This window comes from Pecten maximus, chromosome 12 (genome assembly GCF_902652985.1).
Source record: "Pecten maximus chromosome 12, xPecMax1.1, whole genome shotgun sequence".
In the NCBI taxonomy this organism is placed as follows: domain Eukaryota; kingdom Metazoa; phylum Mollusca; class Bivalvia; order Pectinida; family Pectinidae; genus Pecten; species Pecten maximus.
Window position 1 is genome coordinate 313,800 of NC_047026.1, and position 22,098 is coordinate 335,897.

The 22,098-nt window shown below is 42.9% G+C and overlaps 2 protein-coding genes across 2 annotated transcripts in view; one reads left to right on the forward strand and one right to left on the reverse strand.

Moving 5' to 3' along the window:
• LOC117339277 (phosphatidylinositol 4-kinase type 2-beta-like) overlaps nucleotides 1-6,527 on the reverse strand; it is a 42,486-nt gene extending 35,959 nt beyond the window's left edge. Inside the window, exon 1 of the mRNA XM_033900783.1 lies at nucleotides 6,035-6,527. Coding sequence (XP_033756674.1) covers nucleotides 6,035-6,373 — 339 coding nt within the window. The 5' untranslated portion in view covers nucleotides 6,374-6,527. The remainder of the gene's footprint in view (nucleotides 1-6,034) is intronic.
• Nucleotides 6,528-6,724: 197 nt separating this feature from the next.
• Nucleotides 6,725-22,098, forward strand: part of LOC117339276 (transcription elongation regulator 1-like) — a 43,818-nt gene continuing 28,444 nt past the window's right edge. The window contains exons 1-8 of the mRNA XM_033900782.1: nucleotides 6,725-6,908; nucleotides 7,425-7,740; nucleotides 8,024-8,182; nucleotides 8,580-8,748; nucleotides 10,041-10,094; nucleotides 12,526-12,659; nucleotides 12,893-13,022; nucleotides 13,207-13,376. Coding sequence (XP_033756673.1) covers nucleotides 6,760-6,908; nucleotides 7,425-7,740; nucleotides 8,024-8,182; nucleotides 8,580-8,748; nucleotides 10,041-10,094; nucleotides 12,526-12,659; nucleotides 12,893-13,022; nucleotides 13,207-13,376 — 1,281 coding nt within the window. The 5' untranslated portion in view covers nucleotides 6,725-6,759. The remainder of the gene's footprint in view (nucleotides 6,909-7,424; nucleotides 7,741-8,023; nucleotides 8,183-8,579; nucleotides 8,749-10,040; nucleotides 10,095-12,525; nucleotides 12,660-12,892; nucleotides 13,023-13,206; nucleotides 13,377-22,098) is intronic.

Here is a 22,098-nt window from a genome sequence, read left to right on the forward strand (position 1 = left end):
GGGAATCATTATTGTACAGATAAATTGTTGGGGAATCATTATTGTACAGATAACATGTTGGGGAATCATTATTGTACAGATAACTTGTTGGGGAATCATTATTGTACAGATAACTTGTTGGGGAATTATTATTGTACAGATAACATGTTGGGGAATTATTATTGTACAGATAACATGTTGGGGAATCATTATTGTACAGATAACATGTTGGGGAATCATTATTGTACAGATAACATGTTGGGGAATTAATTATTGTACAGATAACATGTTGGGGAATCATTATTGTACAGATAACTTGTTGGGGAATCATTATTGTACAGATAACATGTTGGGGAATCATTATTGTACAGATAACATGTTGGGGAATCATTATTGTACAGATAACATGTTGGGAATCATTATTGTACAGATAACATGTTGGGGAATCATTATTGTACAGATAACATGTTGGGGAATCATTATTGTACAGATAACTTGTTGGGGAATCATTATTGTACAGATAACATGTTGGGGAATCATTATTGTACAGATAACTTGTTGAGGAATCATTATTGTACAGATAACATGTTGAGGAATCATTATTGTACAGATAACTTGTTGGGGAATCATTATTGTACAGATAACTTGTTGAGGAATCATTATTGTACAGATAACATGTTAGGGAATCACTATTGTACAGATAACATGTTGGGGAATCATTATTGTACAGATAACTTGTTGGGGAATCATTATTGTACAGATAACTTGTTGGGTAATCATTATTGTACAGATAAATTGTTGGGGAATCATGATCATTATTGTACAGATAACATGTTGGGGAATCATTATTGTACAGATAACTTGTTGGGGAATCATTATTGTACAGATAACTTGTTGGGGAATCATTATTGTACAGATAAATTGTTGGGGAATCATGATCATTATTGTACAGATAACTTGTTGGGGAATCATTATTGTACAGATAAATTGTTGGGGAATCATTATTGTACAGATAAATTGTTGGGGAATCATTATTGTACAGATAACATGTTAGGGAATCATTATTGTACAGATAACTTGTTGGGGAATCATGATCATTATTGTACAGATAGCATGTTGGGGAATTAATTATTGTACAGATAACATGTTGGGGAATCATTATTGTACAGATAACATGTTGGGGAATCATTATTGTACAGATAAATTGTTGGGGAATCAGTTTTGCCTGGTGAAGATTAAATACATGCAGGTAAAAGTTTTGAACCAACACAGAATTCTGATGCTACATAAAATTTGTACAGCAGATTCGCCTTGGAATATTTATCCTTGTAAAAATGGAACAACAATTTGACAAAGAATATCAGAACAACGAAGTGCAATCGTTGAATTTAATGGCCATAAAGAATTATCATTATTTAAATCAAAATAATCAAAAATCTCTACTGTTCAAATTATGTTATTTCAACAAATCAAAGTTTTCCTTTGATATACATTTATAACATAACTTTATTCTTTATCTTCCTGTAACACCTGATTAGGTGTAATGCTTGATATATAGGATCTCGAATATATGTCATTGATGACTTGACATATAGGATCTAGTATGTCATTGATGACTTGACATATAGGATCTAGTATATATGTCATTGATGACCTGACATATAGGATCTAGTATATATGTCATTGATGACTTGACATATAGGATCTAGTATACATGTCATTGATGACCTGACATATAGGATCTAGTATATATGTCATTGATGACCCGACATATAGGATCTAGTATACATGTCATTGATGACCTGACATATAGGATCTAGTATATATGTCATTGATGACTTGAATTGACATATAGGATCTAGAATATATGTCAATGATGACTTGAATTGACATATAGGATCTAGTATACATGTCATTGATGACCTGACATATAGGATCTAGTATATATGTCATTGATGACCTGACATATAGGATCTAGTATGTCATTGATGACCTGACATATAGGATCTAGTATATATGTCATTGATGACCTGACATATAGGATCTAGTATATATGTCATTGATGACTTGACATATAGGATCTAGTATATATGTCATTGATGACCAGACATATCGGATCTAGTATATATGTCATTGATGACCTGACATACAGGATCTAGTATATATGTCATTGATGACCCGACATATAGGATCTAGTATATATGTCATTGATGACCTGACATATAGGATCTAGTATATATGTCATTGATGACCTGACATATAGGATCTAGTATGTCAATGATGACCTGACATATAGGATCTAGTATATATGTCAATGATGACTTGACATATAGGATCTAGTATAGATGTCATTGATGACCTGACATATAGGATCAAGTATGTCATTGATGACTTGACATATAGGATCTAGTATATATATGTGTCATTGATGACCTGACATATAGGATCTAGTATATATGTCATTGATGACCCGACATATAGGATCTAGTATATATGTCATTGATGACCTGACATATAGGATCTAGTATATATGTCATTGATGACCTGAGTGACATATAGGATCTAGTATATATGTCAATGATGACTTGACATATAGGATCTAGTATATATGTCATTGATGACCTGACATATAGGATCTAGTATGTCATTGATGACCTGACATATAGGATCTAGTATATATGTCATTGATGACCTGACATATAGGATCTAGTATATATGTCATTGATGACTTGACATATAGGATCTAGTATATATGTCATTGATGACCAGACATATCGGATCTAGTATATATGTCATTGATGACCTGACATACAGGATCTAGTATATATGTCATTGATGACCCGACATATAGGATCTAGTATATATGTCATTGATGACCTGACATATAGGATCTAGTATATATGTCATTGATGACCTGACATATAGGATCTAGTATGTCAATGATGACCTGACATATAGGATCTAGTATATATGTCAATGATGACTTGACATATAGGATCTAGTATAGATGTCATTGATGACCTGACATATAGGATCAAGTATGTCATTGATGACTTGACATATAGGATCTAGTATATATATGTGTCATTGATGACCTGACATATAGGATCTAGTATATATGTCATTGATGACCCGACATATAGGATCTAGTATATATGTCATTGATGACCTGACATATAGGATCTAGTATATATGTCATTGATGACCTGAGTGACATATAGGATCTAGTATATATGTCAATGATGACTTGACATATAGGATCTAGTATATATGTCATTGATGACCCCACATATAGGATCTAGTATATATGCCATTGATGACCTGACATATAGGATCTAGTATATATGTCATTGATGACCTGAGTGACATATAGGATCTAGTATATATGTCAATGATGACTTGACATATAGGATCTAGTATATATGTCATTGATGACCCGACATATAGGATCTAGTATATATGCCATTGATGACCTGACATATAGGATCTAGTATATATGTCATTGATGACCTGAGTGACATAAAGGATCTAGTATATATGTCAATGATGACTTTACATATAGGATCTAGTATATGTCATTGATGACCTGACATATAGGATCTAGTATATATGTCATTGATGACCTGACATATAGGATCTAGTATGTCATTGATGACCTGACATATAGGATCTAGTATATATGTCATTGATGACCTGACATATAGGATCTAGTATATATGTCATTGATGATCTGACATATAGGATCTAGTATGTCATTGATGACCTGACATATAGGATCTAGTATATGTCATTGATGACGTGACATATAGGATCAAGTATGTCATTGATGACCTGACATATAGGATCTAGTATATATGTCATTGATGACCTGACATATAGGATCTAGTATATGTCATTGATGACCTGACATATACTCTGCTTACTCTAGGCGTAAAAATCCTTTAGCAAAAGTTGCTAAAATACCTTTTTTCTCTTTAGCAAATAAGAAATGGTTTTAGCAAGACAATGTTATTGCTTAGAATTTAATAACTAAATATAGCACACGCATATTTGTTTGATATATAAATATTAATACAATGTGTTAAACTATTTTATTAGTAAAGGCAGGCATTAAAAGTGTTCATTATTGCTTAGAATTTAATAACTAAATATAGCACACGCATATTTGTTTGATATATAAATATTAATACAATGTGTTAAACTATTTTATTAGTAAAGGCAGGCATTAAAAGTGTTCATTATTCACTCTATAAATTACAAAATACTGCCAAATATCATGTTTTACCTCAGCGTAAACAAAAAATATTCAACCAACTAAAAAAGCATTGTATCACACCAAAACAGTTGTGTTTTAGCTGCTATTATTTTCATATTGAAAAAGAACACACTTGAGATTACACTGAAATAATGTTATTTTCAACTTGATTTTCAAACCACAACTTATGTTTTAATCTTATTGCTGTTCCTATTCCTTTAGATCATATTGGTGATAATTATAAGTAATTGGATTTGGAAAATATCTGCTGCAAAACCTATTCACAGCATTTCCAAACAGATGCATTTCCAAATAGATGCTTCATACATAAATCACCCTGAACAAATAATTTTGCAGCCCTGTCACAACGTGGAGTTTACCGTGAATTGTACCTTATGTAATATGTTCGTGATACAAGACATCGAATGACACATACTTGTTAAATACTAAATAATATTGTACATACAATTAATGAAAGTTGAAATAACATTGAACAGACAATTGTCATATTGTTTTTAGAGCAATGTAAGCTTGCGGCACAGGCAGAACATTCGTCTGCCATAGGGTCACAGCTGCCATGTGTTTGCCCAAGTTATCTAAACGCTTTACAAAGCATTGCCCATCAAACAAACGCTCAAATGATTCAGATTTATTTAAGTACTTCCGTTTCCGTAACATACATGACATGTGCTAATCATGTAGTTCGATCATAGGATAAGTTAGATGCAATGACATCGTAATTAGTGAAAACGTAAGTGGTTGAATTAAAGATTTAAGACAGGGGGATATTTATGCAGTCTAAAGTATGTCTTCGGTTAAAAACAGTTTCGCAAAAGTTGCGAAAATGCTTAATTATATTTTCGCAATTAGTGATTACATTTCGCGAAATGCGCAAAATGCGATCAATAGCGTGAGCACAGATATAGAATCTAGTATATATATATATATATGTCAATGATGATCTGACATATAGGATCTAGTATATGTCATTGATGACTTGACATATAGGATCTAGTATATATGTCATTGATGACCTGACATATAGGATCTAGTATATGTCATTGATGACCTGACATATAGGATCTAGTATATGTCATTGATGACCTGACATATAGGATCTAGTATATATGTCATTGATGACCTGACATATAGGATCTAGTATATATGTCATTGATGACCTGACATATAGGATCTAGTATATATGTCATTGATGACCTGACATATAGGATCTAGTATATATGTCATTGATGACCTGACATATAGGATCTAGTATATATGTAATTGATGACCTGACATATAGGATCTAGTATATATGTCATTGATGACCTGACATATAGGATCTAGTATATATGTTAATGATGACCTGACATATAGGATCTAGTATATGTCATTGATGACCTGACATATAGGATCTAGTATATATGTCATTGATGACCTGACATATAGGATCTAGTATATATGTCATTGATGACCTGACATATAGGATCTAGTATATATGTCATTGATGACCTGACATATAGGATCTAGTACAGGAGTTGGTACATATGTTTCATTGGTAGGGAAAACAACACTTGTGCCCCTAGTGGTGGCATAATATGCGCTTACTCGTCAACAATTTTAATGACCGTTCATTTTCATATAACCTACATGTGAAATAGATTTTCTTGATTCATATTAAGATTCGCGACATTATATTATACAAATCTCCTTTTAAAATACCGGTAGCGCTCTCTCTCTCGCCAATTACATCTATTCTTCAACTAGTTTAAGTTAGGCAGTACCCTACAGACATAAACATACCCCGTCCTGGTTTTTAACAAAATAACTTCCACTTGAGCCCTGGAAGATTCTTTCTGGTAGAAATCCTTCCTCGATTGCAGATTCTGCAACTCGAATCACTTCTTGATAATCTGGATCATCTGGGAAATTGTTCTCAAATAGTCCATACTCATGTTCAACCCTAGATGCTAAAAGCGGGGAATGTTCTTCGTTTCCTCGACCAGTTCTCGTTGGAGAACGACTTGGGGCGAATGTAACATCTGGTGGTAGGGATGATCGACTCATTTCATCAAGTTCTTTTTCAGAATCACTATCCAGCACTATCAAGTCGTGTGACTTGGCACATGTATGGTCGCTCATGTACCCGTTGATTCGAACAGCAGCACGATATTCCAATTCACACACAGAACAATTTAACGCAGTAAACTGTTAACGAAGTACAAAAATCCTACTTTTACATACCGGTGTGTTGTTTTCACATGACAGGTGATTCCTTGATGACGTCATTTCGGCTTTGCAGTGAAAAGCTAGTAATTAAATTTTGCATTTTTGTTTTTTAATTGTCATCTCTTTTACGAAGGACATCCTAATGAACAAATTAATCAATTGAAAAGCGTATCTACAAGAATATCTAATTTATTTTGTGGACAATATTGCACTAGGTGAAAGGGGTGCATTAAATCCGAAACTATGCCTAAATAGTACGGTGGATAACGAAAACGAGGCTAGCTCGAAGCGTGTGGAAAATGGCGGACGAAAGCGAGACCGCAGAACCAAGAGAACAAGATGGATTTAAGGCTGACCAAGATAACTTTCAAGACAATTACAAAATGCATAGGGGTCCACCCTTTCCTGGCCCTCCTCCACGTGGAAGAGGGTTCATGAGAGGTCCAAGGTATCTTCACACCTGATAACTGTTTATAACTTTCTGGATTGGGCTTTTTGGAGGTCTCTTTACCAGGCCCAAAAACGTAAACAAATATATGCGATTTACATGTCTCTTACCCGAAGTTACCAGACTCCACTACCACCCCGATACCCCCATTTTATTGCTGGGTCGCCTCTTTAGATATTTGCTTAGAAATTGTCATAATAGACGTCCTGATTAGCCCAGTAACCATATGTATAATCGATTTGAAACAGTTCTTTGTTGGTGCACGTGACTGGTTTGCAGTAACAATATGCATGTTCCTGTTGGTAAAATCATGTCCATCGATATATCTTGATACTGTGATGTGCCCTTCCTTTGTATTATATGTTATTGGTTTCTCGTATTGCTCTAGCTATGATAACATAGCTCAGGACGATAGACAGACTTGAACCTCTTAAGTTTAAACTAAAACATACAATAAGAGATATAATAGTTTATATTCTGTAACCAATCATGGAAACTATGATTTTTATTTTTCAGGCCACCATTTGGAAGAGGACCCCCAGGTCCAGGACATGGACCTCCAAGATTCCGAGGGCCCCCGGGACCTCCAGGAATGAGGGGACCTCCTCCTCCTGGTATGCGAGGTCCACCTCCTCCGGGGATGAGAGGGCCACCTAGAGGACATCCATCCCATTTCGGAGGGCCAGGCAGACCTCCTTTTGATCCTAACTATGGTCCACCTCCACCGGGAATGGGATCACCACAGGGGATGGGGCACCCACCAGGAATGCCTCCACCCCCAGGTATGCAGCCTCCTGGCATGCCACCTCCAGGGATGCCCCCACCTGGTATGGTAAGTTGTTTTCCAGGCATGATAAATGTTGATTAAAAAAAAAAAATTGAAAATTTTGTGAATAACTAGTTCCCATATATTTCAGCTGTTCTGGTATACCAAGCAAAGCGTGCAATGAAGACATCCCTAAAAGTTTAAATGTTGTATGGAAAAAAAAGAATGTCACATATTTTTTGGAAGTCTATTCAAGCTATTTATATCAAAAGAACTGTGTTTCAAAAAGAAAATACTGCATGTCAACCCTGCTGAAGTATTGCATCTGAATTTTAATACTCTTCGACAGCGACCACCTATGATGCCACCTCCAAACATGCCTCCACCAAATTTTTCAATGCCCCCTCCCGGGTTCATGCCACCAACCTCTGCTGGGAGCGGTCAGACAGCACCTGGGTCAGACCTGAATCAGGAACTGTGGGTCGAGACTAAGACAGCCGAAGGAAAGGTAAAGTTATCATTATGTATACTATTTAATTCAAATGTTTCCATCAGTGATATTAAGAAATATACATTCTTGTGAGTTGAATTGTTATTATGAGGCAAACTTAGTGGTACAGATGCAATTGATGTTTCAATACTTAGGAGTTTTTGGGGTAACTCTTGGGGTAAGTTCATGGTCCACAAATTAATGTAGGATTTCGATTCATGTTGTTAAATGACTGGTTACTTCATTTATTTATTTCTGGCACTATCAGCAATCTGTGGGTATGAAGTTGCAAACAAGCTTCACATAACAACCTACCTTTACCATGTCTTGGTGGAAAGCAAGACCTATATATTTGTGATTCTGCAAAGTGGTTGAATTAAATATCAGTTCACTTATAATGTTTTTGTTTCCACAGGCATACTTCTATAATGCCCGCACCAGAGAGTCGGCCTGGGTTAAACCGGAGAATGTGAAGATCATCACACAAGCTGACGTGGAGGCAATGGCATCCCAGGCCCTGCAGACAAACACCCCAACAACTATGGCTGGCACATCTACCGCTGCTCAAGCTGCAGTGGCACAGGGTGAGATAAGAAGAATAAAATAATTGCAACAGTTTTTAGCCCACCATCAATCACCTTTTGTCTGTCCATCCATAAACAGTCCTTGTTATTGTTATGTGTAGGTTCCCCTTTGTTCCTAGTTGTGCCCATTCAATTTTTTAGTCTGTTCGAGAAAACAAAATGGCTGCCTGATCAGAAAAACTGAAATGGTCGATCACTTTGAGCAGCCATTCTGGATTTTGAGTTTAATGTTGTTTTTGCTTTTTCTTAAGAAGCACTGGACGGATACCTCTCAACTGTTATGTGTAGGTTTCCCTTTGTCCCTAGTCGTGTTCATTCAATTTTAAGTTTGTTCAGGAAAATAGAATTGCCATTAGGTGGCCATCTTAGATTTTGATAGTTGAAGTTTGTTATTGCTATTTCTTGTTCACAGAAAGTTGTTCATCTCTCTTATATTTCATATGTATGAGAATGGTAGCATCCCTTTGGGGTATGAGTTCAAAATTGTACAAATGATGAGACTGACCCCTCAGGAGGCTGCGGGGCGGGGTCAAAGGGGGGTAAATTTGGCTGAATTAATCTAAAAAACTTTTAAGCAATGGATATCGCTCTTATTTGTCTGGTAGCATCTTTATGGGGTGGGGTTTAAAATTGTACAAGTGGTGGGGCTGTGTATCTTCAATTTCTATAAAAAATTGGGTGTATGGGAGTGTTAGTGAATTGTGGATACAACTTCATGGGTTTCTTTGCGGTAGCAACCACATTGAGGCTTCTGATTGATTGAACTTTATATATTATTTAATTTAGATTGCAATTGGTATATCCGGGTATTAAGGGAGTGCAAATACAACTGCATGGGTTTTGTTGCCATAGCAAGTTAGCAACCACACAGACTTTTCTGATTGGTCGAAAGTTTGATTTCAGTGAAATTTGGTGTATATATGGGTATTAGGGGACTGTGAATACAACTGCATGGGTTTAGCAAGCCACACAGAGGCTGCTAATAGGTTGAAATTTTTACATTGATCAATCTTGATGAAATCAAAATGATATATAGTGTAGTATGACATTACTTCAAACACTGTTGAGATATCAACTTCTTCATTTATGATTGCAGGAGTTGTTTGGAGGACGCATGTAATGGTCTCCATTACAATAAGCACTAGTTTGAAGAAGATTCATCTAATCATCATACCCTTTTGTATAGAATGCCATTACCTGCTATTTGTGGCTTGATATTTAAGGAATATTTCTTCATCAGTAATCTCTATTAGACCTCCCCTTTTAAAATGTTTATATATATTTTGTTCTAGCTCAAGCAGCTGCCACCAATCAAAACCCAGTCAGTGCTACACCTGACATGACTGGTAAGTTAATACTAATACTGTGGATGTTAAAGAATTATTTTGGTGATAAATTCTGTATTTCCCTTATTGATACAGGTAACTTAGTTTGCGAACAATTAGTGAGTAATTCAAAGCATTCAAGGTGAAATTTGACCAATAAAAATCTACAGATGGTTACACAGTATAGGTTAATGTACCATTTATAGATGATGGAATAGGCAGAGGTTTGAAGGCATTTAGTATTGAGATTCATTCCATTTATAATGACAATCAATTACACTTTTCTAAAACAAAGGTGCACACTAGTGGTGTGCCGATCATCGATTATAATCGGTTGACGAATCGAATGCACCTTCAATTTCGACCATCGATTTCCGTTTTTCAAGAATCGATCATCGAACGCGCCCGAATTAAGGGAAGTCACTCTAATGTTATAACCTTAGAATAAAGATGGCGGATGGCTGCCTCGTCGTCGACGACTCCGTTGCAATTGCCACTACAACGGATACTGATACAGAGCTATTCGACCACCCGGGGTGGAAAGGCAAAGTCAAAAGTATGGGATATATGCATTCCGCAAAATAAAAAAAAGAACGGGGTCCTTCTAGAAAAAACCTTGACATGACGGTTGCTGTTTGCAGCCTTTGTAAGAAATGTTACAAAAATACAGGTAGCTACATTTCGGTATTTGATAGTAAAAGACTTATAAAATGACTCCATCTGTTCATTATTTTCGATAATAAGTAGCCCTGGAGGAATCATTTGGTTTCTTAACGATAAGTTTTAGCACATTTTATATATATTATCTGAGTAATGATGTATGTTTCTGCTAGGTATAAGGGAAACAGTCCATCCACATTGCTCAATCCCTGCATACTTATGTAATCTCGCAATAGGCAATACACAATCTACATTCTACAAAGAAGCACATTTTTATTTATATTTTGTAATTGTATACTGTAATAATATCAATAGATGAATTTACGGTTTACCACAATATTTGAAATTAACATTTATTCACTGAACATTGTTTCCAATTTATATTTTTGTTAAATCAAAGAAAGTGGCTTTGTTAATCAGTTGTTACTTAATCTGTTGAATAAAACTTTGCTAGTTAAAATATTTTTTTCTCATAAATAGGTTTCTGAAACTTTTTCCTCGGTTTTGGAAGTCCCAACTATTTGGCCATTGGTAGACAAATTAAAAGCGCTAATAATTGCATTTTCATGCATGATTAATAAACAAACAAAAAACAACACTGGTAGTCTGGTATAATTACAATGTAAATATCCATTGCAAATAATGGCAATATCCATCAATGCATATTCAATGGGATATAAGCTCTATGGCATGGCGTCATTGCTCTATTGTAATTCTTGTTTTTATATGTGTACCTGCTCATATTGTATTCTTCTTTTGCATCTAGAATTCAACAAACAAAAGTTACAAAGACCACATGTAGAAAATGAAAATGTCACTTTATTAACAAAAGTATATAATCATTGACAATTTCATGTTTTATAAACAAATCTGTGAAATCCAGATACTTTTACTCTTCATTCTTCTTGGATAATTAATATCAATTTTGAAAGTCATAGCTGTTGACCAAAAGTACAGTTGTAACTGTCTTAATCATTCAATCATACATTCATGTGCACCATCAACTATTAGAAATAGGAATAATTACACTTACAAAAGATAAGTATTGATACACATTACATAACAAAATGATGATTAATAACTGAAACAAAACACTTGTGATAAACCGATTATTAATCGGTTGACTACATCGGTTGTCCTAACAGATGTGATCCGATAATCAAAACAGATTTTCAACTGATGTCCCATCACTGGTGCACACATGATTTTGATGAAAATAAAATGATACAAAATATAGTAATTGTGTTGTGAAAGATGGCCAAATACAATATACAGCAAGATGCCAACAATGGCAAGTGAAGTCTACAGTTACGCTAGCGTAGGTCTGTAAATACCTCTGTGGACATGCTTGACTAGTTCAGAACATGCCAATTGTAGCTGTGCACGGCTGAACATCACCTTCGGGACAAGCTAGAGAAGTCGGTTTGTCATGTACAATTACAATCACTGAACATCACCTTCGGGACAAGCTAGAGAAGTCGGTTTGTCATGTACAATTACAATCACTGAACCTCACCTTCGGGACAAGCTAGAGAAGTCGGTTTGTCATGTACAATTACAATCACTGAACATCACCTTCGGGACAAGCTAGAGAAGTCGGTTTGTCATGTACAATTACAATCACTGAACCTCACCTTCGGGACAAGCTAGAGAAGTCGGTTTGTCATGTACAATTACAATCACTGAACCTCACCTTCGGGACAAGCTAGAGAAGTCGGTTTGTCATGTACAATTACAATCACTGAACAATGTGCCATACAGAATTAATTTACACAAATTTTAACAATTTCAGGATTTAATCAGATGGGCCAAGGCTTTAGTCCAGTCCCCATTAGTCAGAGTGCTGCACAGCCTATTCCAAGTCAGCCAGAGGTGCAGCCGACTGCTGCTGATGCTGTAGCGGCTCAGAAACCCCCGACTACACAGGTAAATATACGTCCCAGTTAGAAAATTGGTAGCATCACCCAATGTTCCAGCTAGGATATCTAACAAATAAGTTCCAGTGAAAAAAAAAGCAAAAGAATTTAATAGACTATATAGAATCGGCATTGAAGAAGTTTCAGTCAGTAAGAAAACTTCCTTTAAACAATAAAACAAGTTTTGATGTAAAAACACTCAGAAAGTGAAAATATAACACTGTTTCCATATATTTCTACCAGATGCCACCCAAACCTCCAGAGGTTGCTGAATGGTCTGAACATAAAAATGGCGATGGACGTTCATACTTCTACAACTCCCGCTCTATGGAATCTACATGGGATAAACCACAAGTACTGCTTGACTGGGAAGGTATTTTCTTAGAAAAACTGTTTTCTGTGATATTTATGTCATTGTCACATTAGTGGCTGGGTCCTTTAAGGAATGAAATTTATTTATTTATTCAACATTCATGAGGTCATAGCAATAAACAATAAATGGCTTTCTGGACATATTTACCATGAATCGTTTTAGCAATGTGTGTAATTATTTCCAGCTAAAATAGCACAGAAACAACAACAGCAACTACCACCTCCAGTGGCTCCCCAGCAGCAGCAACAACAGCCGCAGCCAATGCAGACAGAGAGTCCCCAGGTCAATGGTTACAGTGCAGTTACAGAGGAAATATCTAACGAGGCAGAGGAGAAGGAGGAAGAAAAGGAGGAGGTACACTGAGAGTGAGGATATTGGGGGTGAAATGGTATATTGTGGAGAGTGAGGATATTGGGGGTGAAATGGTATATTGTGGAGAGTGAAGATATTGGGAGTGAAATGGTATATTGTGGAGAGTGAAGATATTGGGAGTGAAATGGTATATTGTGGAGAGTGAGGATATTGGGGGTGAAATGGTATATTGTGGAGAGTGAGGATATTGGGAGTGCCCTGGGCTCTTGTGGCGCGTGGGGCTCTTGGGCGTGCCTGGTCTCTTGTGGCGCGTGCCGCTCTTGGGGGTGCCCTGGTCTCTTGTGGCGCGTGCCGCTCTTGGGCGTGCCCTGGTCTCTTGTGGCGCGTGCGGGTCTTGGGCGTGCCCTGGTCTCTTGTGGCGCGTGCGGCTCTTGGGGGTGCCCTGGTCTCTTGTGGCGCGTGCGCCTCTTGGGCGTGCCCTGGTCTCTTGTGGGGCGTGGGGCTCTTGGGCGTGCCCTGGTCTCTTGTGGCGCGTGCGGCTCTTGGGCGTGCCCTGGTCTCTTGTGGCGCGTTCGGCTCTTGGGGGTGCCCTGGTCTCTTGTGGCGCGTGGGGCTCTTGGGCGTGCCCTGGTCTCTTGTGGCGTGTGCGGGTCTTGGGCGTGCCCTGGTCTCTTGTGGCGCGTTCGGCTCTTGGGCGTGCCCTGGTCTCTTGTGGCGCGTGCGGCTCTTGGGCGTGCCCTGGTCTCTTGTGGCGCGTTCGGCTCTTGGGGGTGCCCTGGTCTCTTGTGGCGCGTGCCGCTCTTGGGGGTGCCCTGGTCTCTTGTGGCGCGTGCGGCTCTTGGGGGTGCCCTGGTCTCTTGTGGCGCGTGCGGCTCTTGGGGGTGCCCTGGTCTCTTGTGGCGCGTTCGGCTCTTGGGCGTGCCCTGGTCTCTTGTGGCGCGTGCGGCTCTTGGGGGTGCCCTGGTCTCTTGTGGCGCGTGCCGCTCTTGGGCGTGCCCTGGTCTCTTGTGGCGCGTGCCGTTCTTGGGCGTGCCCTGGTCTCTTGTGGCGCGTGCGGCTCTTGGGGGTGCCCTGGTCTCTTGTGGCGCGTGCCGCTCTTGGGCGTGCCCTGGTCTCTTGTGGACGCGTTCGGCTCTTGGGCGTGCCCTGGTCTCTTGTGGCGCGTGCGGCTCTTGGGGGTGCCCTGGTCTCTTGTGGCGCGTGCGGCTCTTGGGGGTGCCCTGGTCTCTTGTGGCGCGTGCGGCTCTTGGGGGTGCCCTGGTCTCTTGTGGCGCGTGCGGCTCTTGGGGGTGCCCTGGTCTCTTGTGGCGCGTGCGGGCTCTTGCGGGTGCCCTGGTCTCTTGTGGCGCGTTGCGGGTCTTGGGGGTGCCCTGGTCTCTTGTGGCGCGTTGCGGGCTCTTGGGGGTGCCCTGGTCTCTTGTGGCGTGTTGCGGCTCTTGGGGGTGCCCTGGTCTCTTGTGGCGCGTGTGGGCTCTTGGGGCGTGCCCTGGTCTCTTGTGGCGCGTGGGGGTCTTGGGCGTGCCCTGGTCTCTTGTGGCGCGTGCGGCTCTTGGGCGTGCCCTGGTCTCTTGTGGCGCGTGCGGCTCTTGGCGTGCCCTGGTCTCTTGTGGCGCTTGGGGCTCTTGGGCGTGCCCTGGTCTCTTGTGGCGCGTGCGGCTCTTGGGCGTGCCCTGGTCTCTTGTTGGCGCGTGCGGCTCTGGGGGTGCCCTGGTCTCTTGTGGCGCGTGCGGCTCTTGGGGGTGCCCTGGTCTCTTGTGGCGCGTGCGGCTCTTGGGCGTGCCCTGGTCTCTTGTGGCGCGTGCGGCTCTTGGGGGTGCCCTGGTCTCTTGTGGCGCGTGCCGCTCTTGGGCGTGCCCTGGTCTCTTGTGGCGCGTTCGGCTCTTGGGCGTGCCCTGGTCTCTTGTGGCGCGTTCGGCTACTTGGGGGTGCCCTGGTCTCTTGTGGCGCGTGCGGCTCTTGGGGGTGCCCTTGGTCTCTTGTGGCGCGTGCCGCTCTTGGGGCGTGCCCTGGTCTCTTGTGGCGCGTGCGGCTCTTGGGCGTGCCCTGGTCTCTTGTGGCGCGTGCGGCTCTTGGGCGTGCCCTGGTCTCTTGTGGCGCGTGCGGCTCTTGGGGGTGCCCTGGTCCTCTTGTGGCGCGTGCCGCTCTTGGGCGTGCCCTGGTCTCTTGTGGCGCGTGCGGCTCTTGGGCGTGCCCTGGTCTCTTGTGGCGCGTGCGGCTCTTGGGCGTGCCCTGGTCTCTTGTGGCGCGTGCGGCTCTTGGGCGTGCCCTGGTCTCTTGTGGCGCGTGCGGCTCTTGGGCGTGCCCTGGTCCCTTGTGGCGCGTGCGGCTCTTGGGCGTGCCCTCGTCTCTTGTGGCGCGTTTCGGTTCTTGGGCGTGCCCTGGTCTCTTGTGGCGCGTGCGGCTCTTGGGGGTGCCCTGGTCTCTTGTGGCGCGTGCCGCTCTTGGGCGTGCCCTGGTCTCTTGTGGCGCGTTCGGCTCTTGGGCGTGCCCTGGTCTCTTGTGGCGCGTGCGGCTCTTGGGGGTGCCCTGGTCTCTTGTGGCGCGTGCGGCTCTTGGGGGTGCCCTGGTCTCTTGTGGCGCGTGCGGCTCTTGGGGGTGCCCTGGTCTCTTGTGGCGCGTGCGGCTCTTGGGGGTGCCCTGGTCTCTTGTGGCGCGTGCGGGTCTTGCGGGTGCCCTGGTCTCTTGTGGCGCGTTGGGCTCTTGGGGGTGCCCTGGTCTCTTGTGGCGCGTGCGGGTCTTGCGGGTGCCCTGGTCTCTTGTGGCGCGTTGGGCTCTTGGGGGTGCCCTGGTCTCTTGTGGCGTGTGCGGCTCTTGGGGGTGCCCTGGTCTCTTGTGGCGCGTTGGGGTGTTTGGGCGTGCCCTGGTTTCTTGTGGCGCGTGGGGCTCTTGGGCGTGCCCTGGTCTCTTGTGGCGCGTGCGGCTCTTGGGCGTGCCCTGGTTTCTTGTGGCGCGTGGGGCTCTTGGGCGTGCCCTGGTCTCTTGTGGCGCGTGCGGGTCTTGGGCGTGCCCTGGTCTCTTGTGGCGCGTGCGGCTCTTGGGGGTGCCCTGGTCTCTTGTGGCGCGTGCGCCTCTTGGGCGTGCCCTGGTCTCTTGTGGCGCGTGGGGCTCTTGGGCGTGCCCTGGTCTCTTGTGGCGCGTGCGGCTCTTGGGCGTGCCCTGGTCTCTTGTGGCGCGTTCGGCTCTTGGGGGTGCCCTGGTCTCTTGTGGCGCGTGCCGCTCTTGGGGGTGCCCTGGTCTCTTGTGGCGCGTGCGGCTCTTGAGGGGTGCCCTGGTCTCTTGTGGCGCGTGCGGCTCTTGGGGGTGCCCTGGTCTCTTGTGGCGCGTTCGGCTCTTGGGCGTGCCCTGGTCTCTTGTGGCGCGTGCGGCTCTTGGGGGTGCCCTGGTCTCTTGTGGCGCGTGCCGCTCTTGGGGCGTGCCCCTGGTCTCTTGTGGCGCGTTCGTCTCTTGGGCGTGCCCTGGTCTCTTGTGGCGCGTTCGGCTCTTGGGGGTGCCCTGGTCTCTTGTGGCGCGTGCGGCTCTTGGGGGTGCCCTGGTCTCTTGTGGCGCGTGCCGCTCTTGGGCGTGCCCTGGTCTCTTGTGGCGCGTGCGGCTCTGGGCGTAGCCCTGGTCCCTTGTGGCGCGTGCGGCTCTTGGGCGTGCCCTCGTCTCTTGTGGCGCGCGGCTCTTGGGGGTGCCCTGGTCTCTTGTGGCGCGTGCCGGCTTGGGCGTGCCCTGGTCTCTTGTGGCGCGTGCCGCTCTTGGGCGTGCCCTGGTCTCTTGTGGCGCGTTCGGCTCTTGGGGCGTGGCCCTGGGTCTCTTGTGGCGCGTGCGGGTCTTGGGCGTGCCCTGGTCTCTTGTGGAGCGTGCCGCTCTGGGGCGTGCCCTGGTCCTCTTGTGCGCGTGGCGGCTCTTGGGCGTGCCCTGGTCTCTTGTGGCGCGTGCGGCTCTTGGGCGTGCCCTGGGCTCTTGTGGCGTGTTCGGCTCGTGGGGGGTAAAATGGGATAGAGATTCAAAATTGTACCAATGGTAGGGCTGACCCTCCGGGGTTGAAATGGTATATTTTGGAGATTAAGGATATTGGGGTGAAATGGTGTACTGTAGAGAGTTAGGAAAATGGGTTAATGTGGAGTCAAGTTAGAATATTTTGGTAAATTGGTATATTGTGGAGGGTTTGGATATCAGATAATGATGTTGTAAGGGGTTTATTTTACCAAGCACCTGCCAGAATTTATGGCAACACTGAGTTATAAAAAAAACCTTCCAATTGCTTAACCACTCTTTATTTAACTTTCCAAAATTTTTAGGATTTTTTATAACCACTTAACAGTTGATCATTAATTTCAAAGTTTCAACTAAAATCATTTCTGGTAAAAGTTAACTTTTATATGAAACTATTACACTAGTTTCTTCCTACCTGCCTATTTTAAGGAATATACACACAGGTTTTGAAGTAGAGAAGACATTAGTTTTTAGGTCATCTGACCCAAAGGGTCAGGATGACCTATAGTCATCGTGCTTCGTCCGTCGCCGTGCGCCGTCCGCCGTGCGCCGTCCGTAAACTTTTTCTTTCAAAACGCTACTCCTCCTTAACGCTTGGGAGGATTACTTCCAAATTTGGTTTGAAGCATCATTGGGGGAGGGCAATCATATTTTATATAAATGAGGCTGGTCTGACCCCTGGGGCCAGAAGGGCGGGGCGCTGAAAAGGGAACTTAGGTGAATATTGCTATAAAATCCTACTCCTCCTTTACCCTTGGGTGGATTACAACTAAATTTGGTGTGAAACATCATTGGGGGAGGGCGGTCATATTTTATATAAATGAAGTTGGTGTGACCCCTGGGGCCTGAGGGGCGGGGCCCCAAAAGGGGAACTTTGATGAAATTTTGCTATAAAATCCTACTCCTCCTTAACCCTTTAGTGGATTTCAACCAGATATGTTGTGAAACATCATTTGGGGAGGGCGGTCATATTTTATATAAATGAGGCTAGTGTGACCCCTGGGGCCTGAGGGGCGGGGCCCCAAATGGGGAACTTTGATGAAATTTTGCTTTAAAATCCTACTCCTCCTTAACCCTTTGGTGGATTTCAACCAGATATGTTGTGAAACATCATTTGGGGAGGGCGGTCATATTTTTTATAAATGAGGCTAGTGTGACCCCTGGGGCCAGAGATGCGGGGCCCCAAAAGGGCAACTTTGATGAAATTTTGCTTTAAAATACTACTCCTCCAAAACCCAAAAGTAGATTATTACAAAATTTGGTGTGGAACATCGTTGGAGGAGGACAATCATATTTTATAAACGAGGCTGGTCTGACCCCTAGGGCCAGAGGGGCCGCGCGGGCCCTAAATAGGGAACTTTGGTGGATACTTGCTATAAAATCCTACTCCTCCTTTACCCTTTGGTGGATTACAACTAAATTTGGTGTGAAACATCATTTGGGGAGGGCGGTCATATTTTTTATAAATGAGGCTAGTGTGACCCCTGGGGCCAGAGATGCGGGGCCCCAAAAGGGCAACTTTGATGAAATTTTGCTTTAAAATACTACTCCTCCAAAACCCAAAAGTAGATTATTACAAAATTTGGTTTGAAGCATCATTGGGGGAGGGCAATCATATTTTATATAAATGAGGCTGGTCTGACCCCTGGGGCCAGAAGGGCGGGGCGCCGAAAAGGGAACTTAGGTGAATATTGCTATAAAATCCTACTCCTCCTTTACCCTTGGGTGGATTACAACTAAATTTGGTGTGAAACATCATTGGGGGAGGGCGGTCATATTTTTAGCCCACCATCATCAGATGGTGGGCTATTCAAATCGCCCTGCGTCCGTGGTCCGTCGTCCGTCCGTCCCTCCGTCCGTCCGTCCGTCCCTCCGTCCGTCCCTCCGTCCGTAAACAATTCTTGTTATCGCTATTTCTGAGAAAGTACTGAAGGGATCTTTCTCAAATTTCATATGTAGGTTCCCCTTGGTGCCTAGTTATGCATATTGCGTTTTGAGACCAATCGGAAAACAACATGGCCGACAGGCAGCCATCTTGGATTTTGACAATTGAAGTTTGTTATCGCTATTTCTGAGAAAGTACTGAAGGGATCTTTCTCAAATTTCATATGTAGGTTCCCCTTGGTGCCTAGTTATGCATATTGCATTTTGTGACCAATCGGAAAACAACATGGCCGACAGGCAGCCATCTTGGATTTTGACAATTGAAGTTTGTTATCGCTATTTCTGAGAAAGTGCTGAAGGGATCTTTCTCAAATTTCATATGAAGGTTTCCCTTGGTGCCTAGTTATGCATATTGCCTTTTGAGACCAATCGAAAAACAATATGGCCAACAGGCAGCCATCTTGGATTTTGACAATTGAAGTTTGTTATCGCTATTTCTGAGAAAGTACTGAAGGGATCTTTCTCAAATTTCATATGTAGGTTCCCCTTGGTGCCTAGTTATGCATATTGCGTTTTGAGACCAATCGGAAAACAACATGGCCAACAGGCAGCCATCTTGGATTTTGACAATTGAAGTTTGTTATCGCTATTTCTGAGAAAGTACTGAAGGGATCTTTCTCAAATTTCATATGTAGGTTCCCCTTGGTGCCTAGCTATGCATATTGCATTTTGAGACCAATCGGAAAACAAGATGGCCGACAGGCAGCCATCTTGGATTTTGACAATTGAAGTTTGTTATCGCTATTTCTGAGAAAGTACTGAAGGGATCTTTCTCAAATTTCATATGAAGGTTTCCCTTGGTGCCTAGTTATGCATATTGCGATTTGAGACCAATCGGAAAACAACATGGCCGACAGGCAGCCATCTTGGATTTTGACAATTGAAGTTTGTTATCGCTATTTCTGAGAAAGTCCTTAATGGATCATTCTCAAATTTCATATGTAGGTTCCCCTTGGTGCCTAGTTATGCATATTGCCTTTTGAGACCAATCGGAAAACAATATGGCCGACAGGCAGCCATCTTGGATTTTGACAATTGAAGTTTGTTATCGCTATTTCTGAGAAAGTGCTGAAGGGATCTTTCTCAAATTTCATATGTAGGTTTCCCTTGGTGCCTAGTTATTCATATTGCATTTTGAGACCAATCGGAAAACAACATGGCCGACAGGCAGCCATCTTGGATTTTGACAATTGAAGTTTGTTATCGCTATTTCTGAGAAAGTATTTAAGGGATCTTTCTCAAATTTCATATGTAGGTTCCCCTTGGTGCCTAGTTATGCATATTGCGTTTTGAGACTAATCGGAAAACAACATGGCTGACAGGCAGCCATCTTGGATTTTGACAATTGAAGTTTGTTATCGCTATTTCTCAAAGTACTGAATGGATCTTTCTCAAATTTCAGAAGTAGGTTCCCCTTGGTTCCTTGTATTGCATTTTTGGACCAGTCTGTCCTGAAAACAACCTGGCAAACAAACAGCCATTATCGTTAAATCTCAACTTTCTTATATAGCTAGGGTTCCCTTGTTTGAAAAGTACTGGAGGGATGTCTCGATTTGCACAGATTAGTAAAATGAAGGGAAAAGTAGAGAAAAGATCAATCTGACATGGAACCTATGAAGATCATTCAATGGTGGGCGCCAAGATCCCTCTGGGATCTCTTGTATATAAATGAAGTTGGTGTGACCCCTGGGGCCTGAGGGGCGGGGCCCCAAAAGGGGAACTTTGATGAAATTTTGCTATAAAATCCTACTCCTCCTTAACCCTTTAGTGGATTTCAACCAGATATGTTGTGAAACATCATTTGGGGAGGGCGGTCATATTTTATATAAATGAGGCTAGTGTGACCCCTGGGGCCTGAGGGGCGGGGCCCCAAATGGGGAACTTTGATGAAATTTTGCTTTAAAATCCTACTCCTCCTTAACCCTTTGGTGGATTTCAACCAGATATGTTGTGAAACATCATTTGGGGAGGGCGGTCATATTTTTTATAAATGAGGCTAGTGTGACCCCTGGGGCCAGAGATGCGGGGCCCCAAAAGGGCAACTTTGATGAAATTTTGCTTTAAAATACTACTCCTCCAAAACCCAAAAGTAGATTATTACAAAATTTGGTGTGGAACATCGTTGGAGGAGGACAATCATATTTTATAAACGAGGCTGGTCTGACCCCTAGGGCCAGAGGGGCCGCGCGGGCCCTAAATAGGGAACTTTGGTGGATACTTGCTATAAAATCCTACTCCTCCTTTACCCTTTGGTGGATTACAACTAAATTTGGTGTGAAACATCATTGGGGGAGGGTGGTCATATTTTATATAAATGAGGCTGGTGTGAGCCCTGGGGCCAGAGTGACGGGCCCAAAAAGGGGAACTTTGATGAAATTTTGCTATAAAATCCTACTCCTCCTTAACCCTTTAGTGGATTTCAACCAGATATGTTGTGAAACATCATTTGGGGAGGGCGGTCATATTTTATATAAATGAGGCTAGTGTGACCCCTGGGGCCTGAGGGGCGGGGCCCCAAATGGGGAACTTTGATGAAATTTTGCTATAAAATCCTACTCCTCCTTAACCCTTTGGTGGATTTCAACCAGATATGTTGTGAAACATCATTTGGGGAGGGCGGTCATATTTTATATAAATGAGGCTAGTGTGACCCCTGGGGCCAGAGATGCGGGGCCCCAAAAGGGCAACTTTGATGAAATTTTGCTTTAAAATACTACTCCTCCAAAACCCAAAAGTAGATTATTACAAAATTTGGTGTGGAACATCGTTGGAGGAGGACAATCATATTTTATATAAACGAGGCTGGTCTGACCCCTAGGGCCAGAGGGGCAGGGCCCCAAAA